General features: G+C 48.9%; 2 protein-coding genes across 2 annotated transcripts; both read left to right on the top strand.

Moving 5' to 3' along the window:
* Positions 1 to 214: 214 nt before the first annotated feature.
* Positions 215 to 2,840, top strand: LOC116944534 (trace amine-associated receptor 365-like). Its single transcript, XM_032958188.2, has one exon. It carries the CDS (start codon positions 819 to 821, stop codon positions 1,875 to 1,877), a length of 1,059 nt encoding a protein of 352 aa, XP_032814079.1. The 5' UTR covers positions 215 to 818; the 3' UTR covers positions 1,878 to 2,840.
* Positions 2,841 to 14,890: 12,050 nt separating this feature from the next.
* On the top strand, positions 14,891 to 16,074 carry LOC116944353 (trace amine-associated receptor 365-like). Its single transcript, XM_032957913.2, has one exon. The coding sequence runs from the start codon at positions 15,028 to 15,030 to the stop codon at positions 16,072 to 16,074; it is 1,047 nt and encodes a 348-aa protein (XP_032813804.1). The 5' UTR covers positions 14,891 to 15,027.
* The last annotated feature ends 7,898 nt before the right edge of the window (positions 16,075 to 23,972 follow it).

Genomic DNA, 23,972 nt, shown 5'->3' with positions numbered 1-23,972 from the left:
AGATAGAAAAAATAAAAATAAAGTGAATAAAAATATCACAACGTTTTGATCGCAACACAAGCTGTTTTAATAAGCTCTCCGTTATATTATCTCAAATGGATTTGTTTTTTTTTATCTCGAGTATGCGGTGACTGTGGTCACCCAGAACAGGCCATGGGACATAGAACGACTCAGCGTACGAGTTACAAATAGGAGGAAGGTATCGCCAAAGTGATGGACCGCTCCGCTACTCGTGACGCAATCATCTGGCTCAGCTACTTCAATGTAAAAGTATAGTTGTTGCTCAACAGTCATCCACACCAACCTGAGTCAAACAAAGATTATATTTTTCTCCATTGTTTGATTAATCTGTTGCCGGATATATTTCCTAAAAACCTGCTTGTTCTTTTTATTGGTTCGTGTCTAGCACATTGCATCCACATATATACACACGCACGTACATACACACAGACCCCAAAAAAGTCTATATCATTAACATATTTTTGGGAAAAAGTGCTGTTAGCGAGCACCTATGAAAGCGAACACCGCACACGAAAGAGTGGGTGGCCAACACCACGCCTGGCCTCCGTTGTCTCCCCAGTGACGATGTTTACACATCGCACCAGGTACTCATTTGAGGCTGAGTCGACCTAGGGGAGGCCCTGGAAGGGTTCAGATAATTGTCACTGGTGTTGTCCTTGAACGGGAATCGAACTGGGGTCGCCGGGTTCGTGACACAGCACGCTAACCGTTAAACGACCGCTCTCCATATACATATACACAGACATAAATACATACATACATACAAAAACACATACACGACAATATTCGGCTTCACCATGGAAAACCGCACCGTGGGTCCATACGACCACTGCGTCGACTCCTTCTACCACCTCAACTGCAGCTCGCCCACGTTCTCCATGTCGGAGCGCACCGCGGCGCTCAGCGCCATCACCACTCTCATCCTCGCCACCGTCCTGGGCAACCTCCTCATCATCACGTCCATCGCCTACTTCAGGCAGCTGCAGACTCGCACCAACATTATGGCGCTATCTCTGGCCGTGGCCGACCTCCTGGTCGGTCTCACGGTGATGCCCTACAGCATGATGAAGGCCGTGTACAAGTGCTGGTTCTACGGGCAATTCTTCTGCAATCTGCAATACTTCCTCGACTACATGCTGACGAACTCCTCCATCATGCACCTGGGTTGCATCGCCTACGACCGCTACGTGGCCATCTGCGACCCGCTCCGCTACTCGCAGCGGGTGACCAATCACACCGTGGCGACGATGCTGCTGATCTCGTGGTTCGGTCCTGCGCTCTTCTCCTCTCCCATCCTCGTGAACTTCAACCCCGAGTGGTCGCGCGGCATCATCGAGATCATCTCGTGCCCGAACCAGTGCCTGTTCTTCGTGAGCACGTGGCTGGTCAGCGTGGTGGGCGTCTGTCCGTACGTGCTCTCTCTACTCACAATGTCGTACGTTTACGCGAGAATTTACATCGTGGCGCGCAGGCAGGGCCGCCAGATCAGCTCGGTGAGTCTTCAGGTCCATGCCCAGCAGCAGCAGCAACAGCAGGTGGAACACACAAACACTCGACAGAAGTGGACGGCGATGAAACGAGAGTACAGCGCGGCCAAGACACTCGGCAGCATCATCGGGTTCTACCTGCTGTCCTGGCTGCCCTTCTACATGGTGGTCTTGTTCTTCCCCAATTTCCAAAACAGTTCGGCCGCGGTGCGAATCACCACGTGGATTGGCTACATCAGCTCGGCCATCAACCCCGTGCTCTACGCGACTCTGAACCGTCCGTTTCGCAGCGCGTTTGTCGCCGTGATCAGCTGCAAGATGCTTTCCTCCACTCGGGCGAGGACAATGGACCTGTCCGGGGTGAAGTAGCCGATTTCGAGATGCGATGATGCTTGTTTACGCGCGTGGAACACGCGTGTGTGTCTCTGTGGTCGTTTGTGCCTCAAGGTGCACCTCGCCTAGTCCGAGCGCTGTGGTGACGTCACCGTCACATGTGGTGTCTGTCTGTCCGCAGGTCTCTATGTATCCCTCTTTTATCAGTGTCCATCTGCGTATGACTGCGCGCGTCTCTATCTCCGCGCCTGTTTGTTTCCGTCGCCGTCCAATGCTCTCCACCTCGCTGTGTCGCTGTGTCTCCTCGACTCTCTCTGTCAATATCTCTTCGTGCATAAATCTCCGCGTTATTTCCCTGCCCAGTGCAATGCACGCCGGCGTGTCGGAGTCTATATATCAATCTATCTACGTCTGACTTTCTATCTGTCTGTGTCTCTTGGTGCCTTTCTATCAGCGTCTCTGCGTCTGTCGATCTGTATGTTTATCTCTCTGAGTCTCTCTGTCCGTCTGTCCTGTCCACGCTCCACAGTTCTTTGTTATCGATTTCGATTCCCAGCACTACTTCGACCAAAAATAATGGGACATGGCGGCCGACCGTGAGTCTGTCTCCAGACTGAGCGTCAATGTACTCACGGATATCATAGCGCAATTCATATTCGTAGACACAATGTAATATTTAATAAAAAATGAATGTGTGCTCTGCAGTCATCAGCCGTGATCTATCGACTGCTGGATTAACACCTCCTCCCCAAGCTGCCGCCACCTCTCACGATCGTTTCGATGCCACGACCCATCCGGCAGGTGCTCTGCTCATGAACTGATTCCATCGCTCCCTCTCAGAAGTTCGACGTCACTTTGGACGTGTTCCATCCCCTGGCTGCCGCTCCGTTATTAACATCTAAAGCGCCGTCCATCGCTCCCTTTTAGCCATGGGGCGTCCTGCCGGATGTGTGTGTGGATGTCATCACAAATAAAGCAAACTAAATCGTGGCGATGCATGAATGAGTTCCATCATTACCAGCCTGCAAACACTCATTCGGACGATGATGATGAAGGACGCCTGATCAAGAGTCGTAAGGTTCAGCGAGGCATTTTCTGAAAAAAATGCATCATAAATCTTCACATGCTCTGACACGAGACGTCAGTTATCATCAGCATCTTCAGCACGACTGCAACCATCATCACTATCATATCGTATGCGTGTATACACACGTTGGTTACATACTTTGAAGTAGTTCTTGGTGTTAGTGTCAACATCAGCAATGGGAATACAAAGGTGGCCAAGCGGAGCCAGCACCGGGAGTCGTTGTCCAGTCATGAGGTTTACACACACCATACCGGGTAGCCATTTAAGGCTGAGTCGATCTAGGTAGGGCCCAGAAGCAGTTCTAACAATTTGCGCCACTGATGATTGCCGAAGCTTGAATCGAAACCAAATCGTCGGACACAATCGTAGCGCAATGCGCCAATCAATCCACAGACAAAGATCCCGCATATGTTAGCGAGCACCTGTGAAAGCGAACACCGCACACGGAAGGGTGGGTGGCCAGCACCACGCCTGGCTGCCTTTGTCTCCCCAGTGGCGATATTTACCCATCACACAGGTACTTAATTGAGGCTGAGTTGACCTAAGGGAGGCCCAGGACCGGTTCAGATAATCGTCACTGGTGTTGGCCGTAAGTGGGACTCGAACTCGGCTCACTGGGTTCGTAGTGCAACGCGCTAACCGCTGCGCAACCGCTCCCAACCAACATCACTTCCATCATCCTTTTTAGTACCACTGGTACCTACTAACATCAGCATCATCATCACCATCCGTAATCATTACCATCGCTGGTATCTATCATCATCATAACCACTACCACCAAATCCTTAATGGCACATCAAAGTGCCCATTAGGCCAACACGTGTTGCCTGAAATAAATTTCACTATCGTTCAATTTGGTAAATTACGCGAAATCTCATCACATCACAAAAAATATACGCAAGCTGGAAACAGATTTAACAACACACACACGCGCACACAGCCTTAGAACTGACAGTTGAGTTGGGAGGGGTAGCGGTCTAAACGATGACACGGTCACACGTTCAGTTAATTTGAGCTGGTGGTCCGGTTAAGGCTGCTGTTGTTGTATGTGTAGTGCTGCACACCTGTATGTATGTTGGTAAGTAGTTCACCATATATTGTATTTACCTTCAAAGGAAAAACTGAGGACTCCATATCACCTATAAACGTGTAAGCATCCCGAGAGAACCAACCCTAATCCCCAGGTAAATGATTAACTCCACATTGTGATTCAGCAATTTTGATTTCGGGGGGGGGCGGGGGGGTAGTGGGGATGGGGGATGATGAGCGGATGTAGGAGGCAGCTACGTGCACACACACACGTACAAAAAGACAAAGATCGCCCTATAGCGTTATCTGACTGTTGGAGCAAGTGCTTTTAGCGAGCACCTATTAATTCCGGCATGGCACACGAGGGGGTGGGTGGCCAGTACCACGCTCAGCCGCATTTGTCTCCCAAACGGCGATGTTTATACATCGCACCATGTACTCATTTCAGGCAGAGTTGAGTCGACATAAGGGAGGCCCAGGACGGGTTCAGATAGTCGTCGCTGGTGTTGGCCGTGAGCGAGAATATAACTCCTGTAACCGGGTACGTAGCGCAGTGCTAGACACAGCGCCAGGTATATGCATACACCCACACAAAGATACGAACAAAGATCTTCCAATATGTTTTTGGGCAAGTGCTGTTCGCGGCAATGGCACATGATGGGGTGGATGGCCAACACCACGCCCCGCCGCCTTTCTCTCACTTAGTGGCGATGTTTACACAGCACCGGGTACTCATTTGAAGCTGAGTCGATATATACGGATGCAGTGAGTGTGATTGTCACTGTGTGGTGCCTGGCTTTCGAAGCCACTACGGATAATGTGTTGGCATTATGTGTAGCCTGCAAAACTGGGCGTAGTACCAGCCCCAGCGGGGCTTGGGTGAGGGTCAGCCCGGAGGCACCACGTAGAGTGTGTGGTGCGGGCTCCCGGTGAAGGAGCTAGAGGGAGTGTCAGCCAGCCAGGGTTACGTTGGGGCATAATACGCTGGTTGACCTGCCGACACGTGACCGGATGATATTGGAGGGGGGCCACCGGTGGACGGGGCCTGCTTGGTGGTCACGTGGTATAAAAGAGCTCTCGGGAAGCCTTCAGGAAAGACTTCGAGAAAACTAGAAGGTGGGCGGGGAGATAGGCGGAGCCTGCTTCAGCCCAAGCCGATATAACGGGAGCCCCGTGAGGGGCTCGGTGTTCTTCGTGTTGCTGGTGATGAAGATCCACGTCCGGTAAAAGTAGCCTTTAGCCACGCTTGTGGTCTGGGCAAGGATAGCGAACCGTATTTAGTTCTGCCGAAGCGTGGCTAGAGGAGCATTCAACACCCAAATGCAGGATGTTTTATGTTGTGTTGGTTTATTGAATAAATCGTGTTACTCCAAAGCCAAGGTCTGCGACTCAGTTAACCTCACTACAACTACATACCATGGACGTACGGTTAAAGGAGGCATGGGATGCACAGCCTCACCTGTCATACTCCAATGGAAATAGCTGTTCCGAAAAGTAAAATTTAATAATATTTTTCCACTGATCTTTGTTGTCATTTCTGTATGATTCCAATTACATTTATAGTCAAAATCGCTAAATTTCTGCTGCATATACAGGTAGAGACGAGAGGCGAGGTAGCGAAGAGCTCAGCCTCCCCTCTGAATGCGCAAACCCTGAGAAACTGTATGGAGCGCAGGCAATAAGCGCGTGATTGTTACTATCTCTCCGTCATATTTGGTATCATACAGAAATGACATTTATAACACAGATCAGTGGAAAAGTCTTTATTTGTATTTTATTTGAATATTTTTTGTTACTTTTCGTAACAGCTATTTTCATTGGAGTATGACAGGTGAGGCTCTGCCTCCCCTGCCTCCCCTGACCGCACGTCCCTGGTACAAAGATCCCCCGTATAGCCTTAACAGACTGTAGGGGCAAGTGCTGTTAGCGAGCACCTTTGAAGGCCGGATCGATACACGAGGGGGTGGGGTAGCCAGAGCCACGCCCGACCGCCTTTGTCTCCCCAGTGGCGATGTTTATACATCGCACCAGGTATTCATTTTAGGCTGAGTTTAGTCGACATAGGGGAGGCCCAGGATGGGTTCAGATAGTCGTCGCTGTTGTTGACCATGAGCGAGAATCTAATTCATGTCACCGGGTACTAGCGCAGTGCTAAACATGGCGCCAGGTGTATGCATACACACACACAAAGATACAAACAAAGATCTCCCAATATGTTTTAGGGCAAGTGCTGTTCGCGGCAACGGCACATGATGGGGTGGATGGCCAACACCATGCCCCGCCACCTTTGTCTCACTTAGTGGCGATGTTTACACAGCACCGGTTACTCATTTGAGGCTGAGTCGACCTGTACGGATGTAGTGACTGTGATTGGTACTTTGTGGTGCCTGGCTTACGAAACCATGGCAGATAATGTATTGGCATTATGTGTAGCTCGCTTACTGGGCGTAGTACCAGCCCTAGCGGGGCTTGGTTGAGGGTCAGCGCTGAGGCACCACGTACAGTGTGTGGCGCGGGAGCCTGGTGATGGAGCGAGAGGGAGTGTCAGCCAGCGAGGGTTACGTTGGGGCATGATACGCTGGTTGACCTGCCGACACGCGACCGGATGATATTGGAGGGGGGCCACCGGTAGACGGGAGTGGCTGAGCGGTCACGTGGTATAAAATAACTCTCGGGAAGCCTTCATGAAATAGCTCGAGAGATGTAGAAGGTGGGAATGGAGAGGGGCAGAGCCAGATCCAGCCCAGGCCGATATAACAGAGCTCCGTGAGGGGCTCGGGGTTCTTCGTGTTGCTGGTGATGAAGATCCACGTCGGGTAAAAGAAGCCTCTAGCCACGCTTGTTGTCCGTGCCAGGATAGCGAACCGTGTCTATTTCTGCCGTAGCGTGGCTAGATGAGCATCCAACACCCAAATGCAGGTTGTTGTTGTGTTATGTTGATTTATTGAATAAATCGTGTTACTCCCAAGACAACGTCTGCGACTCAGTTAACCTCAATAAACCTATATACCATGGACATGCGGTTAAGGGAGGCAGGGGATGCACAGCCTCGTCTCTCATACTCAAATGAAAATAGCTGTTCTGAAAAGTAAAAAATAATAATATTTTTCCACTGATCTATGTTGTCATTTCTGTATGATTCCAATTACATCTATAGTCAAAATCGCTAAATTTCTGCTGCAAATACAGGTAGAGACGAGAGGCGAGGTAGCGACGAGCTCAGCCTCCCCTCTGAATGCGGAAACCCTCAGAAACTGGATGGAGCGCAGGCAATAAGCGCGTGCCTGTTACTATCTCTCTGTCATGTTTGGTATCATACAGAAATGATATTTACAACACAGATCAATGGAAAAGTCTTTATTTGTATTTTATTTGATTATTTTTCGTTATTTTTCGTAACAGCTATTTTCATTGGAGTATGAAAGGTGAGATTCTGCCCCCACCTGCCTCCCCTGACCGAACGTCCCTGGTACAAAGATCCCCCGTATAGGCTTAACAGACTGTAGGGGCAAGTGCTGTTAGAGAGCACCTTTGAAGGCCGGATCGGTACACGAGGGGGTGGGGTGGCCAGAACCACGCCCGACCACCTTTGTCGCCCCGGTGGCAATGTTTATACATCGCACCAGGTACTCATTTCAGGCTGAGTTGAGTCGACATAGGGGAGGCCCAGGACGGGTTCAGATAGTCGTCGCTGGTGTTGGCCGTGAGCGAGAATCTAACTCCTGTAACCGGGTATGTAGCAAAGTACTAAACACGGCGCCAGGTGTATGCATACACCCACACAAAGACACAAACAAATATCTCCCAATATGTTTTAGGGCAAGTGCTGTTCACGGCAACGGCACATGATGGGGTGGATGGCCAACACCATGTCCCGCAGCCTTTGTTTCACTTAGTGGCGATGTTTACACAGCACCGGGTACTCATTTGAGGCTGAATCGACCTATACGGATGTAGTGACTGTGATTGTCACTGTGTGGTGCCTGGTTAACGAAGCCATGGCGAATAATGTGTTGGCATGATGTGTAGTCCGCTTACTGAGCATAGTACCAGCCCTTGCAGGGCTTGGGTGAGGGTCAACGTGGAGGCAACATGTACAGTGTGTGGTGCGTGATCCCGGTGAGGAAGCGAGAGGGAGTGTCAGCCAGCGAGGGTTACGTTGGGGAATGATACGCTGGTTGACCTGCCGATTCGTGACCGGAAAATATTGGAGGAGGGGCACCGGTAGACGGGAGTGGCTGGGCGGTCACGAGGTTTAAAATAACTCTCGGGAAGCCTTCAAGAAAGAGCTCGAGAGATGTAGAAGGTGGGAGGGGAGAGGGGCAGAGCCAGCTCCAGCCCAGACCGATATAACAGAGCCCCGTGAGGGGCTCGGGGTTCTTCGTGTTGCTGGTGATGAAGATCCACGTCTGGTAAAAGAAGCCTCTAGCCACGCTTGTGGTCCGGGCCAGGATAGCGAACTGTGTCTAGTTCTGCCGTAGCGTGACTAGATGAGCATTCAACACCCAAATGCAGGTTGTTGTTGTGTTATGTTGATTTATTGAATAAATCGTGTTACTCCCAAGACAACGTCTGCGACTCAGTTAACCTCAATAAATCTATATACCATGGACGTGCGGTTAAGGGAGGCAGGGGATGCACAGCCTCATCTCTCATAGTCAAATGAAAATAGCTGTTCCGAAAAGTAAAAAAGTAATCATATTTTTCCACTGATCTGTGTTGTCATTTCTGTATGATTTCAATTACATTTATAGTCAAAATCGCTAAATTTCTGCTGCAAATACAGGTAGAGACGAGAGGCGAGGTAGCGACGAGCTCAGCCTCCCCTCTGAATGCGCAAACCCTCAGAAACTGTATGGAGCGCAGGCAATAAGCGCGTGACTGTTACTATCTCTCTGTCATATTTGGTATCATACAGAAATGACATTTATAACACAGATCAGTGGAAAAGTCTTTATTTGTATTTTATTTGATTATTTTTCGTTACTTTTCGTAACAGCTATTTTCATTGGAGTATGACAGGTGAGACTGCCTCCCTTGCCTCCCCTGACCGCACGTCCCTGGTACAAAGATCCCCCGTATAGCCTTAACAGACTGTAGGGGCAAGTGCTGTTAGCGAGCACCTTTGAAGGCCGGATCGGTACACGAGGGGGTGGGGTAGCAAGAGCCACACCCGACCGCCTTTGTCGCCCCATTGGCGATGTTTATACAACGCACCAGGTATTCATTTTAGGCTGAGTTTAGTCGACAAAGGGGAGGCCCAGGACCGGTTCAGATAGTCGGTGCTGTTGTTGACCGTGAGCGAGAATCTAATTCATGTCACCTGGTACTAGCGCAGTGCTAAACATGGCGCCAGATGTATGCATACACCCACACAAAGATACAAACAAAGATCTCCCAATATGTTTTAGGACAAGTGCTGTTCGTGGCAACGGCACATGATGGGGTGGATGGCCAACACCACGCCCCGCCACCTTTGTCTCACTTAGTGGCGATGTTTACACAGCACCGGGTACTCATTTGAGGCTGAGTCGACCTATATGGATGTAGTGACAGTGATTGTCACTGTGTGGTGCCTGGTTTACGAAGCCATGGCGGATAATGTGTTGGCATGATGTGTAGTCCGCTTACTGAGCATAGTACCAGCCCTTGCAGGGCGTGGGTGAGGGTCAACGTGTAGGCAACATGTACAGTGTGTGGTGCGGGATCCCTGTGAGGAAGCGAGAGGGAGTGTCAGCCAGCGAGGGTTACGTTGGGGAATAATACGCTGGTTGACCTGCCGACACGTGACCGGATGATATTGGAGGGGGGGCAAGGGTAGACGGGAGTTGCTGGGAGGTCACGTGGTTTAAAATAACTCTCGGGAAGCCTTCAGGAAAGAGCTCGAGAGATGTAGAAGGTGGGCGGGGAGAGGGGCGGAGCCAGCTCCAGCCCAGGCCGATATAACAGAGCCCCGTGAGGGGCTCGGGGTTCTTCGTGTTGCTGGTGATGAAGATCCACGTCTGGTAAAAGAAGCCTCTAGCCACGCTTGTGGTCCGGGCCAGGATAGCGAACCGTGTCTAGTTCTGCCGTAGTGTGGCTAGATGGGCATTCAACACCCAAATGCAGGTTGTGTTGTGTTATGTTGATTTATTGAATTAATCGTGTTACTCCTAAGACAACGTCTGTGACTCAGTTAACCTCACTAAACCTATATACCATGGACGTGCGGTTAAGGGAGGCAAGGGATGCACAGCCTCATCTCTCATACTCAAATGAAAATAGCTGTTCCGAAAAGTAAAAAATAATCATATTTTTCCATTGATCTATGTTGTCATTTCTGTATGATTCCAATTACATTTATTGTCAAAATCGCTAAATTTCTGCTGCAAATACAGGGAGAGACGAGAGGCGAGGTAGCGATGAGCTCAATGTCGCCTCTGAATGCGGAAACCCTCAGAAACTGGATGGAGTGCAGGCAATAAGCGTGTGCCTGTTACTATCTCTCTGTCATGTTTGGTATCATACAGAAATGATATTTACAGCACAGATCAATGGAAAAGTCTTTATTTGTATTTTATTTGATTATTTTTCCTTACTTTTCGCAACAGCTATTTTCATTGGAGTATGAAAGGTGAGGTTCTGCCTCCCCTGCATCGCCTGACCGCACGTCCCTGGTACAAAGATCCCCCATATAGGCTTAACAGACTGTTGGGGCAAGTGCTGTTTAAGAGCACCTTTGAAGGCCGGATCGGTACACGAGGGGGTGGGTTGGCCAGAACCACGCCCGACCACCTTTGTCGCCCCGGTGGCATTGTTTATACATCGCACCAGGTACTCATTTCAGGCAGAGTTGAGTCGCCATAGGGGAGGCCCAGGACGGGTTCAGATAGTCGTCGCTGGTGTTGGCCGTGAGCAAGAATCTAACTCTAGTAACCGGGTAGGTAGCACAGTACTAAACACGGCGCCAGGTGTATGCATAGACCCACACAAAGACACAAACAAAGACAAACCAATATGTTTTAGGGCAAGTGCTGTTCACGGCAACGGCACATGATGGGGTGGATGGCCAACACCACGCCCTGCCGCCTTTGTTTCACTTAGTGGCGATGTTTACACAGCACCGGGTGCTCATTTGAGGCTGAGTCGACCTATACGGATGTAGTGACTGTGATTGTCACTGTGTGGTGCCTGGCTTACGAAGCCATGGCGGATAATTTGTTGGCATTATGTGTAGCCCGCTTACTGTGCGTAGTACCAGCCCTAGCGGGGCTTGTTTGAGGGTCAGCTCGGAGGCACCACGTAGAGTGTGTGGTGTGGGCTCCCGGGGAAGGAGCGAGAGGGAGTGTCAGCCAGCCAGGGTCACGTTGGGGCATGATACGCTGGTTGACCTGCCGACCCTTTACCGGATGATATGGGAGGTGGGCCACCGGTAGATGGGAGCGGCTGGGTGGTCACGTGGTTTAAAATAACTCTCAGGAAGCCTTCAGGAAAGAGCTCGAGAGATCTATAAGGTGGGCGGGGAAAAGGGCGGAGCCAGCTCCAGCCCAGGCCGATATAACGGGAGCCCCGTGAGGGGCTCGGGGTTCTTCGAGTTGCTGGTGATGAAGATCCACGTCGGGTAAAATAAGCCTCTAGCCACGCTTGTTTTCCGGGCCAGGATAGCGACCCGTGTCTAGTTCTGCTGTAGCGTGGCTAGATGAGCATTGAACACCCAAATGCAGGTCGTGTTATGTTATGTTAATTTATTGAATAAATAGTGTTACTCCCAAGACAATGTCTGTGACTCAGACTCACTACACGTACATACCAGGGACGTGCGGTTAAGGCAGGCATGGAATGCACATCCTCACCTGTCATACTCCAATTAAAAGAGATGTTCCGAAAAGTAAAAAATAATCATATTTTTCCACTGATCTATGTTGTCATTTCTGTATGATTCCAATTATGCTTATAGTCAAAATCGCTAAATTTCTGCTGCAAATACAGGGAGAGACGAGAGGCAAGGTAGCGACGAGCTCAATCTCCCCTCTGAATGTGGAAACCATCAGAAACTGGATGGAGCGCAGGCAATAAGCACGTGCCTGTTACTATCTCTCTGTCATGTTTGGTATCACACAGAAATTACATTTATATCACAGATCAGTGGAAAAGTCTTTATTTGTATTTCATTTGATTATTTTCTGTTACTTTTCGTAACAGCTATTTTCATTGGAGTATGACAGGTGAGGCTCTGCCTCCTCTGCCTCCCATGACCGCACGTCCCTGGTACATACACGTGCTCACCGACATTCTTTGATGAACACACGCACACGGCCACTGCATGACTCATCGCCTGCCTGCACCTGAGGTGGGTTTGCGGCGTCAGATGCCTTGCGACGCATCGTAGATATGGGGATCCCCCTATCGACTCCTCTACGGATTCAACCAAACCCTGGCTGATGGAGGTGTTCCAACCCATCATCATCACCACCACCATCATAAACCATCAGCAGCAGCCATTACCAATCCACTGCTGGATGAAGGTCCTCCCAAAGCCATCGCCATCCCTCACGATCCCACCACAATTCTAGCAGGATCTGCAGACCTAGCTGATTTCACCGCTCCATCTCCCAACGGTTGACGACTTCTCGGACACGTTCCATTTCCTTGGGTCCCTGCCACTAAAAAAACTGAAACTGTTTTAGCAGGTAAGGCCGACTAAGCTATATATTCATTTATTTTTTCAGAAGCGACCTGGCCACAAATGACAGCTCAACGACGTTGCTTATCACGTTGAAAATGGAGAGCAGCCATATACTCCTAAACGCGTGTTGATTCTAATTGTGGAGAGAAAAATGGAGGACCCGGAGAAAAAAACACGCGACCACAGGGACAGTGAGAGAGAGAGACACGCAGACTCCCAATATACAGTCGTCAAGTCGGGATCGAACCCACGACATCGTGTATACCAGGCGAGATAGTTAACATGTCGCCACTGTGCCTCTCCCCCCCACAGCGGTCCGTGCTGTCGACTCCTTGCCCCCGTTCAAATTAAGGCTCAAAACCTTATTTTTTGTCCTACCCCTCCGACTGACTTCTCCTGCCTCTCTCTCTCTATCTGCCTTTTGTTTGTGTTACTGCTGCTGTGCTCACACATGCACCATGGATCTTTCGTGTAATAAAATAGCCGGACAATTATCAAAAGGTGGAAAAATTCCGTGCTACGAATAAAATCAAACTCAAACTATGCAAGATGAAGAAGTGTCCAGAGCGTCTGCACAGCGTCTCTACTTGGGAGCGCAGCGACTGCATTTCGATGCGGTACGCATATTTGCGTGTTTGTGTGCGGTGCGAAAGAAGTTCAACATACATTACATTAAATTAAGTAAAAACCTTAGCCCACTGGTCACTGACAAATGCGTACCGTGTTGCTGTATTATCCATTCGGGGTCAGTGGGGATTCAACAGTGGCGTTCCTATCGGTTACCCATCTGCCACGGCCGGCGCATGTCCTCTTACAATTCCATTAATCAAGCACCTCGCGCGAGTTAACTGATTGAGTCCCATGGGGCCAATTTGCGCGCAGGTTTGGGTAAATTATGGGTTTGTGCGTGCGGTCCTTGGAGTATGAGTGCACGGCGCGTGAAGGCGCTAACATATGTCTCCGTGTGAATGTGTGTATGTATATGTATGTACGTGTCTTTGTGTATAAATATCACAACGTACGCCATACGTGTTAGAGTTTATTGGCGTTGCCAGGAGTATCAGCTCAACAACCCAATCCCAACCCTCTCTCGTATATAAATGACTCTCTCTCATCAAGTCTGCACTTATCTTGAAGAAGGCCAGTCAGCCGAAACGTTGAGACCTTGAGTTGTTTTTAGTGGAAGTTGTAATTTGTTTTAAGTACACTTGTATTGCATGTATAAACACCAGCTTGGATTCGTACATACTGTCCACACATCTGCGTACATACACTGTCCACACATCTGCGTACATACACGAAGGCACCTCACACATACGCAAGCATACACAACTTACGACAAATATTCCCCGTATAGACTTAGCAGTCGATTGCGGGCAAGTGCTGTTAGCGAGCACCGATGACGGTGTGGTCAGCACGTAGCGGCCGCCTCCGTCTCTCCCCTGTGCCGATGTTTACACACCGAATGCGGTACTTATTTAAGGCTGAATAAACCTAGAGGGGAGCTTGTGATTAGTTTTTTTTTCAATATCCACTCGCCACTGATGTTGGACCGTGGCCTGGCGATTGAACTCCGCTCACTGGGTTGGAAACGCAGTGCGCTGACCACTGCGCCACCGATCCCCATACGCGCACGGAATACATACACACACTAAAACACGTGCATAGTACATTCGCGGGTATAACGTACATGCATGCATACGTATACACCACACACACACACGTACACTTACGGGTACATACTGTAAAAGTGTTAACGTGCGGACATATATGAACACACAAGCAAATATCCCCCTTTATAGCTTACTTAGACTGTTGGGGCAAGTTCTTAGCGAGCGCCTTTGCACACTCATACACACAAAAGGATACAAAGGCAGAGATCTGTCCGTATAGCCTACATAGACCGCGAGGACTAGTGCTATTTGCGATCGCCTATTCACCCATCCCATTCGCATACTGGACATCGAAAGACAAAGATCGCCCATTTAGCCGACATAGACTGCTGGTCGCGAGCGTTTATACACAGCCAATTCGCACACTCAAACACACTCAAACACACCTACAAAGACACAGATCCCTCGTATAGCCTTAACATACTGTTGGGGCAAGTGCTGTTAGCGAGCACCTATGAAGGCCGGCACAGCACACGAGGAGGTGGGAAAGCACCTCACCCAGCCGCCTTTGTCTTCCTAGTGGCGATGTTTACACACCGCACCAGGTACTCATTTGAGGCTAAATCAACCTAGAGGAGGCCCAGGACCGGTTTAGATAATCGTCACTGGTGTTGACCGTGAGCTGGGTTCGAACTCGGGTGGCCGGGTTCATAGCGCAGCACGCTAACAGTTACGCTACCGCTCCCCACACACGCACCGACACACACACACCTACACACACAGGCATACACGATGTCATCTCACGCCAACACCACCTCGCCAGCGTGCGGGCTCACATTCTACGACTTCAACTGCAGCCGCGCGTCCGTCACATCATCATCGGAGCGCGCTCAAGTGATGTCCCTCCTCCTCTCTATCAGCGCCATCACCATCGCGGGCAACCTCCTCACCATCACGTCCATCCTCTACTTCAGGCAGCTGCAGACTCGCACCAACATCCTGACGCTGTCTCTCGCCGTGGCGGACCTCCTGGTGGGCCTGCTGATCATGCCCTTCAGCGTGATGCGCTCCGTGCACAACTGCTGGTTCTACGGTCGCGTCTTCTGCAGGGTCCACACGTGGCTCGACTACACCTTCTGCACGTCGTCCATCGTCCACCTCAGCTGCATCTCGTTCGACCGCTACGTGGCCATCAGTGACCCGCTGCGCTACGAGCAGCGCGTCACCAGAAGGGCGTGCGTCCGCATGCTCGTGTGCTGCTGGCTCTGCCTGCTGGTCTACGGCCTCGCCTTCATGCTGGAGTGGAACCTGGTCGGCCTGGAGGAGGAGGTGGCGCACATTTGTCCCGACGACTGCCCGGTACTGCTGAACCTGCCGTTCGCGATGGCCAACACGATCTTCGCGTGCATCGTCCCCATGATGCTGATGACGCTGGCCTACGGTAGGATTTATCAACTGGCCAGACAGCAGGCGAGGAAGATCACTTCCGCCGCCGTGGGCTCGAACGCGGACTCCGCTAGGAGTTCGCTGAGACGCGAGCACAGCGCCACCATCACCATGGGCATCATCGTGGGCGTCTTCATCTCGCTCTGGATACCGTACTTCGTGGTGTCGGTCACGGAGCCGATATTCGGCTACCATGCGAGCTCCGTCACGTGGGAGGTCATCAACTGGTTCACGTACATCAACTCGACGGCGAATCCCATCCTGTTCGCCGCCTTCAACAGGCCCTTCCGTAACGCCTTCTACCTCATCCTCTCGGGTCGAATGTTTGCGTCGAGCTGCAGAGGAGTCGATCTGTTCGACGTCCTGCGGGCGCTTGCTAAAGCCCGCGGATAAGTCACTCCTACTGCTGGCGTCGCCGCGAACGGAGCCGGCCACGAGCAAGAGCGACGATTTAATCCGCGCATTTTGCCAGCTTCTGTCCGGGCACGTGAAAGATACCCCGAGCAGGTGGGAGACGCGGAGGAAGGTGGGAGATGCAGAGGAAGGCGGGAGGAAAACTAGAACGAGACGGCATTCAATGAATGTAAGAAGAAACGATGGGGAGGTGGGGTGTGGGGAGGGGGGAGGGCGGGTGGGTATGTGGTTGGGGGGCATTTGGCCAGCATTGGGAAGTGATAATCTCACACCGACACGGCAGGCAATATACACGTGCAAATGCATATTGGCAGAGAGGCTACTACGACGCCTATTGATGTTTTAACACTTTTATTTGGTGATGCTGCCGATGCTGTGTTGGCAGTGGTGCACTGCTAACAACAACACTCAAGACGTTCCTAGTCAATAACACTGTGTATGTGCGTGTCGCCTTAAATGGGGATGAATATAACAGCTGACGTTTCGGGTGCTGGCCCTTTTTCATAGCACCTAAATAGAGAGATCAGTAGAGACACAGAGTGGATGGGGGGGTGGGGGAGGGGGGGACACCGCAATTGTTTACACCATGGGGCCCTGGTGAGAATCAGATTTTAGAAACAATTCCTGATGATCGGTTGTGGCTGCCAATGTTCGTGACCTGGCGGGGAGACGCCGCGACCTCCAAAGTGGCCGATCCGTCATGCGCAGCGTCCTATGCGACCTGAAGCTCAGATCCCTTATTGCATGACCTCAGGGCATCCCCGTTCCACGTTCGTTCCAGCCTCATCCTGTGGAGCGTTGCAATAGCGAGTCAGCGGAGCGGGCGAGCGAGAGGAGTCAGGTCATTCATTCCGGTAGTCAATGTTTGAAAAGTGCATGACGTATCGATTTAAAGCTTTCGTGACTGCAAGGATTCATCTTCTTCGGTTCTTTCGGTAAAGTCACGTAGAATGAGAATGAAATAATAAAATAACACAATAAAATTATCACGACGTTTCGGCCACAACGTAAGCGGCCGTCTTCAGGTGAAAGGAACAGACCTGTCGGGACGACAGAGCTTCAATGAACGATGTTAAGATTCGTAGCGACTTTTAAGCTGGTTGGGAGAAGTGAGGCACCTTGACAAAGAGGTTTAGATATCAAATAGCTGAGGGATTAGCTTGTGACTGGTCACAGAAATGGCTATGTTAAAGTCAAAACCTACACATCCACAGAGGCAACTAGTAATTTAGCATTGAAAAAGCTAAGGGATTAGCTTGTGACTGGTCACAGAAATATATGTTAAAGTAAAGGCGTACACATCCACAGAGGTACCTCGTACATGGACGCCAAAGGGGGCTGCAACAACTCATCTCTCATACAGTAAACCGATGTGAAAAACCTAATTCTAAATTACATCAATATAATAAATGTACTCAATATATTCTTCAATAAGCTGAGCTATTAACATTAACTGGGTATACACTACACTATATAATGAATGCCATATAGTAAACCAATAAAAACTAAAATATAAACTACCTCAATGTTATATCACAATGTTATATGGTGAAAAAACAGGTGGATTCTTACCTTCAACTTCAGCACCACGGACAGCTACGAGCCCCGTTCAGACGGACGAGTCCATCCATGGTCGGAGCGGAGGAGGAAGGAGGGGAGAAACAGCTGCGAGGCGCTGTTATACTCCATGTTATAAACCATACCATTAACCGTGGTGTGAGAGGTATTAAGAGTCAGTGCCAGCGAAAGAGCTGCGGTCTGAAGGTCCTCGTAAAATACAATTAATTAAGAACGGAAATGGTTTAAAACATCTTTCCAATGGTTACTAAGCCAGAATCCATCTTCTCGGTTGAAATTGTCTCTATGTTTGGAGTATAACAGCGCCTCGCAGCTGTTTCTCCCCTCCTTCCTCCTCCGCTCCGACCAAGGATGGACTCGTCCGTCTCAACGGGGCTCGTAGCTGTCTGTGGTGCTGAAGTGCAAGGTAAGAATCTTCCCATTTTTTCACCATATAACATTGTGATATAACATTGAGGTAGTTTATATTCTAGTTTTTATTGGTTTACTATATGACATTCATTATATAGTGTCGTGTATACCCAGTTAATGTTAATAGCTCAGCTTATTGAAGAATATATTGAGTACATTTATTATATTGATGTAATTTAGAATTAGGTTTTTCACATTGGTTTACTGTATGACAGTTGAGTTGTTGCAGCCCCCTTTGGCGTCCATGTACAAGGTGCCTCTGTGGATGTGTAGGCTTGACTTTAACATATTTTTCTGTGACCAGTCACAAGCTAATCCCTTAGCTATTTCAATGCTAAATTACTAGTTGCCTCTGTGGATGTGTAGGTTTTGACTTTAACATAGCCATTTCCGTGACCAGTCACAAGCTAATCCCTCAGATATTTGATATTCAAACCCCCTTTTGTCGAGGGCCTCACTTCTCCCAACCAGCTTAAAGTCGCTACGAATCTTAACAGCGTTCATTGAAGCTCTGTGAATGTGTACGCCTTTACTTTAACATCTATTTTTGTGACCAGTCACAAGCTAATCCATTAGCTATTTCAATGCTAAATTACTAGTTGCCTCTGTGGATGTGTAGGTTTTCACTTTAACATAACCATTTCTGTGACCAGTCACAAGCTAATCCCTCAGCTATTTGATATGTAAACCCCTTTGTCAAGGTGCCTCACTTCTCCCAACCAGCTTAAAAGTCGCTACGAATCTTAACATCGTTCATTGAAGCTCTGTCGTCCCGACAGGTCTGTTCCTTTCACCTGAAGATGGCCGCTTGCGTTGTGGCCGAAACGTCGTGATAATTTTATTGTGTTATTTTATTATTTTATTCTCATTCTACGTGACTTTACCGAAAGAACCAAAGAAGGTGCAGGACGTATTTTAAAGTTTATTTTATTAATGTATTGTTTATAACCACGTGATAATTCAAGAGACCGTGGCAAGGCGAGTGACCAGACTGAGTGAATCACTTCACTTTCCGTGGGTGGGCGTCGAGGAGGTTCCATAAGCCTGCCTCGCCAGGAGAAGGCGGTATAGCAAAGTGTTGACGAATCGCCATCTGTTTCCATTTGTACGGGGATAGAGTGTTGCCCTGTCGTGCAAGTTGTAGATTTCATCTAGGTGCTCCGATTTTCCCCTCCCACTTAAACAATATCCGTCTGAAAATATCTTACGAATAAAACAGCAATGCAGTAGTAGGCTCTCCTGGATAAATAAGTACAATTTCCACAAGTCTCGTTTTGCCGTGGCACAATCACGGCTCCCGTGTCAGGATGGGTGTTGCTGTTCCCATTCGCGACGCGAGCCTCAAAGTCCTGTCGCTCCGCGAGCCCTGGGGGACTTGGGTTTGACGCGGCGCGAAGTAAACCATGGATCGCCTCGGCGACTCTCTCCATACGTGCCCGTAACTCAGACCCGTCGCATCAGCACAGGACTTCAAGTAAGGCTCGTATAACTAAATAACGTTATTTACAAATGACCAACACAATTCGAAAGGCATTCGCCAGTAACGCTGCAATGCGAGGGCAAGCGTACGATATTTATTACAGTTTGACGAACGTGTCGAGATGTTTGTTGTGTGTGATTACGCACCACTCACTGCATCGCAATTTACTACACGTGCACAAAGCCGCTGTTATCCAACTGCAGTCACTGCTGCCTCTAGCGATTTTGAAGCTGATTCAGCCCGTCTGGAAACACGTGTAGCCAGTCTGGGAACAAGTGTAGACAGTCTGGGAACACGTGTAGACAGTCTGGGATCACGTGTAGCCAGTCTGGGAACACGTGTATCCAGTCTGGGAACACGTGTAGCCAGTCTGGGATCACGTGTGGCCAGTCTGGGAACACGTGTGGCCAGTTTGGGAACACGTGTAGCCAGTCTGGGATCACGTGTGGCCAGTCTGGGAACACGTGTAGCCAATCTGGGATCACGTGTAGCCAGTCTGGGAACACGTGCAGGCAGTGGGGTAACACATGTAGGCAGTGTGGGAACATGTGTAGACATTCTGGGATCACGTGTAGCCAGTGTGGGAACACGTGTAGCCAGTCTGGGAACACGTGTAGGCAGTGTGGGAACACGTGTAGCCAGTGTGGGAACACGTGTAGCCAGTGTGGGAACACGTGTAGTCAGTCTGGGAACACGTGTAGCCAATCTGGGAACACGTGTAGGCAGTGTGGGAACATGTGTAGCCAGTCTGGGATCACGTGGAGGCAGTGTGGTAACACGTGTAGGCAGTGTGGGAACATGTGTAGCCAGTGTGGGAACACGTGTAGCCAGTCTGAGAACACGTGTAGCCAGTGTGGGAACACGTGTAGCCAGTCTGGGAACACGTGTAGCCAGTCTGGGAACACGTGTAGGCAGTGTGGGAACATGTGTAGCCAGTCTGGGATCACGTGTAGCCAGTCTGGGATCACGTGTAGCCAGTGTGGGAACAATGTGTAGACATCTTCTTGGTTCTTTCGGTAAAGTCACGTAGAATGAAAATAAAACAATAAAACAAAATGAGACAATAACATTCTCACGACATTTCGGCAAAAACACAAGTAGCCTTCTTCAGGTGAAGGAACAGAACTGTCGGGACGACAGCACTTCAATGAACGCTGCTAAGGTTCGCAGCGTCTTTTAAGCTAGGTGGGAGAAGTAAAGGGCCTTGACAAAGGAGTTTACATATCAAACAGAAAAATTTAGCATTGAAATAGCTGTGATAAAGTGTTGGATCAGCAGGGTGTTAAAGTCAGAAATTAGCATGTAACTGGGAGATTAGCATGATGTTAATGTGAGGGATTAGCATGTGACTGGTTACGGAAATAGCTATGTTAAAGTCAAAGTTTACATATCAACAGAGGCATTTAGTATATGGACGCTAAAGGACTGCAACTACCCAACTATCATACAATAAACCGATGTGAAAAAACTAATATAAACTACATCAATATAATAAATGTACTCAATATATTCTTCAATAAGTTGAGCTATTAACATAAAGTAACTGGGTATACACTACATTATATAATGAATACCATATAGTAAACTAATAAAAAACTTAAATATAAATTACATCAATGTTATCAATAAACTATATATATACTCTCCAATCAGCTGAGCTACTAACAATAAGTCGTTATACATTACAATGCCTTATGGCGAAAAAATGGGTGGCGGTTTTTCCTTTCAACGTTAGCACCACGGACAGCGACGAGCTATGTTCAGACGGACGAGTCCATCTATGCTCGGAATGGAGGAGGGGGGAAAAACAGCCACAATGCGCTGTTATACTCCATGTTATAAACCATACCATTAACCGTGGTGTGAGAGGTATTAAGAGGCAATGCCAGCGAAAGAGCTGCGGTCTGAAGGTCACCGTAAAATACAATTAATTAAGAACCGAAATGGTTTAAAACATCTTTCCAATGGTTACTAAGCCAGAATCCATCTTCTCGGTTGAAATTGTCTCTGTGCTTGTATATGTGGATGGCCTCATGAACGAATCTCTCATGGTAGCCGGTTGGCTTGCAAAGAACCTCCGTCTTGGAGAAGTCAATGTCATGTGAGCCCACTGAATTATAACAGTGATCTGCCATGGCAGAGGAGTTCGTCCTACCGTGTTTCAAGTCTGCTTTATGTTCGCGGATGCGGTCAGAGATATGTCGTTTGGTTGCTCCAATGTAGCTGCTACCACAGAGGAACTTTAGTTTGTAAATGCCCGGGTACTGTATGTCTGGAACAGCATCTTTTACAGATGGAACCAGATCACGGATTTTATGTACTGTGTTGAATCGGACCCGGATCCTGTGTTTGTTTAGGATTTCGAGATCTTTTTTGTGACCCCCGCAATGTAGGGTAAGGTGATGGTTTTGAATGGTTCCTCAAGGGGATCCTTCTTCATGACTGGAGTGATGGCTTTGCGGATTGTATAGTCGGAGTAACCATTAGCCTTGAGAGCTTGGTGCACGTGTTTGAGTTCATTGGCAATGTGATCCTGGTCGGAAATGCATTTGGCTCTATGGTATTGAGTCTTCTTCTTTGGTTCTTTCGGTAAAGTCACGTACAATGAGAATAAAATAATAAATTGATAAAATAAAATAACACAATATAATAATAAATAACACAATATTATTGTCTTATTTTATTTTATCAATTTATTATTTTATTCTCATTTTATGTCACTTTACCGAAAGAACCAAAGAAGATGAATCCTTGCAGTCACGAAAGCTTTAAATTGGTATAGAGTCTTGTATGATAGTTGGGTAGTTGCAGTCCTTTAGCGTCCATATACTAAATGCCTCTGTTGATATGTAAACTTTGACTTCAACATAGCTATTTCCGTGACCAGTTACATGCTAATCCCTCACATTAACATCATGCTAATCTCCCAGTTACATGCTAATTTCTGACTTTAGCACCCTGCTGATCCAACACTTTAACACAGCTATTTCAATGCTAAATTATCCTGTTTGATATGTAAACTCCTTTGTCAAGGCGCTTTACTTCTCCCACCTAGCTTAAAAGACGCTGCGAATCTTAGCAGTGTTCATTGAAGTGCTGTCCTCCCGACAGTTCTGTTCCTTCACCTGAAGAAGGCTACTTGTGGTGTGGCCGAAACGTCGTGAGAATTGTATTGTCTTATTTTGTTTTATTGTTTTATTCTCATTCTACGTGACTTTACCGAAAGAACCAAGAAAATGAATCCTTGCAGTCACGAAAGCTTTAAATCGAAATTTAATGTGTAGACAGTTTGGGAACAATGTGTAGACAGTCTGGGAACACGTGCAGGCAGTTTGGGGAAACGTGTAGGCAGTGTGGGAACAATGTGTAGCCAGTGTGGTAACACGTGTAGCCAGTCTGGGATCACGTGTAGGCAGTGTGGGAACACGTGTAGCTAGAGGAATCAGCATCCCAACCAAGAGGCAGGAGGACGGGGGGGGGGGGGGGGCGGGACGACCGCTTACGTTGTGTTTTGCATCGTCATTAGAAGCATATTATGATGTAGCATCGTTCAGTGCATACGAGATGCTATTTCATTTTTCTTAACATGTTATTACATTCTATTCCATTCTTGTTGTGAGTGTATATAAACACACACATTATACAAACGTTCGCACGCGACGTCGAACGTCCGTTATGTTTAAGGCGAAAGCTAGCACGCATTCATGTTCCACCTACTGTAGTTGCCGTTTCCACTCAGGAGCCGTCTCTCGGGTGGCACGGCGAATCGGGGCGACCGCCCCGTGCCCCGCGATTTGGGGGGGGGGGGGGTGGGGGCGGCTCTACGTGCTACGACGTCACGGTGGCAGAGGGAATACCCCGTGTTTAGTTTGCATGTGTCGGGGAGATTTTCCCCCCGCACCCCCCCCCCCCCATGGATGGCCCCGCCTACTAAAGTTGCCATGTCCACCAATTAGAGTCGAGCCGCGTGCGACAAGTGTAGAGCAGTTGTTCACCTGAATGACATAAATACATATTTACACGAAGGCTGCTAGCGCGAGAGTTTTTATGAGCGTGTCTTTGTGTTTCACGTTACTCAGCGCGTGGCTTAGGGCTGCGGGGTGGTGGTGGTAGTGGGAGTGGTGGAGATGACACAGTGGTCAACCCCCCACAGCAAGACGAGGACTGGGTTCGATTCCACACACAGCCGCCTCACTGTGAAAACAGGAAGTGAGACTCATCCTGATCTCTTCAGTTCCTGCCTTGTCAAACAACGTGCTCTCCAGACCGTCATTCATCATCAAAGCCACAAGTCCACTCGTACAGGGGGTCGACTGCTCGCATTGTCCTTCTGCACTTCCATGCCATACCTCGTCCCTCGCCACCTCCACCCTCTTCATCCCATCCCCTCCACCGCACCCTCCCATCT

Source organism: Petromyzon marinus, chromosome 21 (genome assembly GCF_048934315.1).
Source record: "Petromyzon marinus isolate PM22_M1 ecotype Great Lakes invasive population chromosome 21, UKy_Petmar_22M1.pri1.0, whole genome shotgun sequence".
Classification (NCBI taxonomy): domain Eukaryota; kingdom Metazoa; phylum Chordata; class Hyperoartia; order Petromyzontiformes; family Petromyzontidae; genus Petromyzon; species Petromyzon marinus.
The sequence above is the reverse complement of the archived record's forward strand: the minus strand, read 5'-3'. Positions and strand labels throughout refer to the sequence as shown.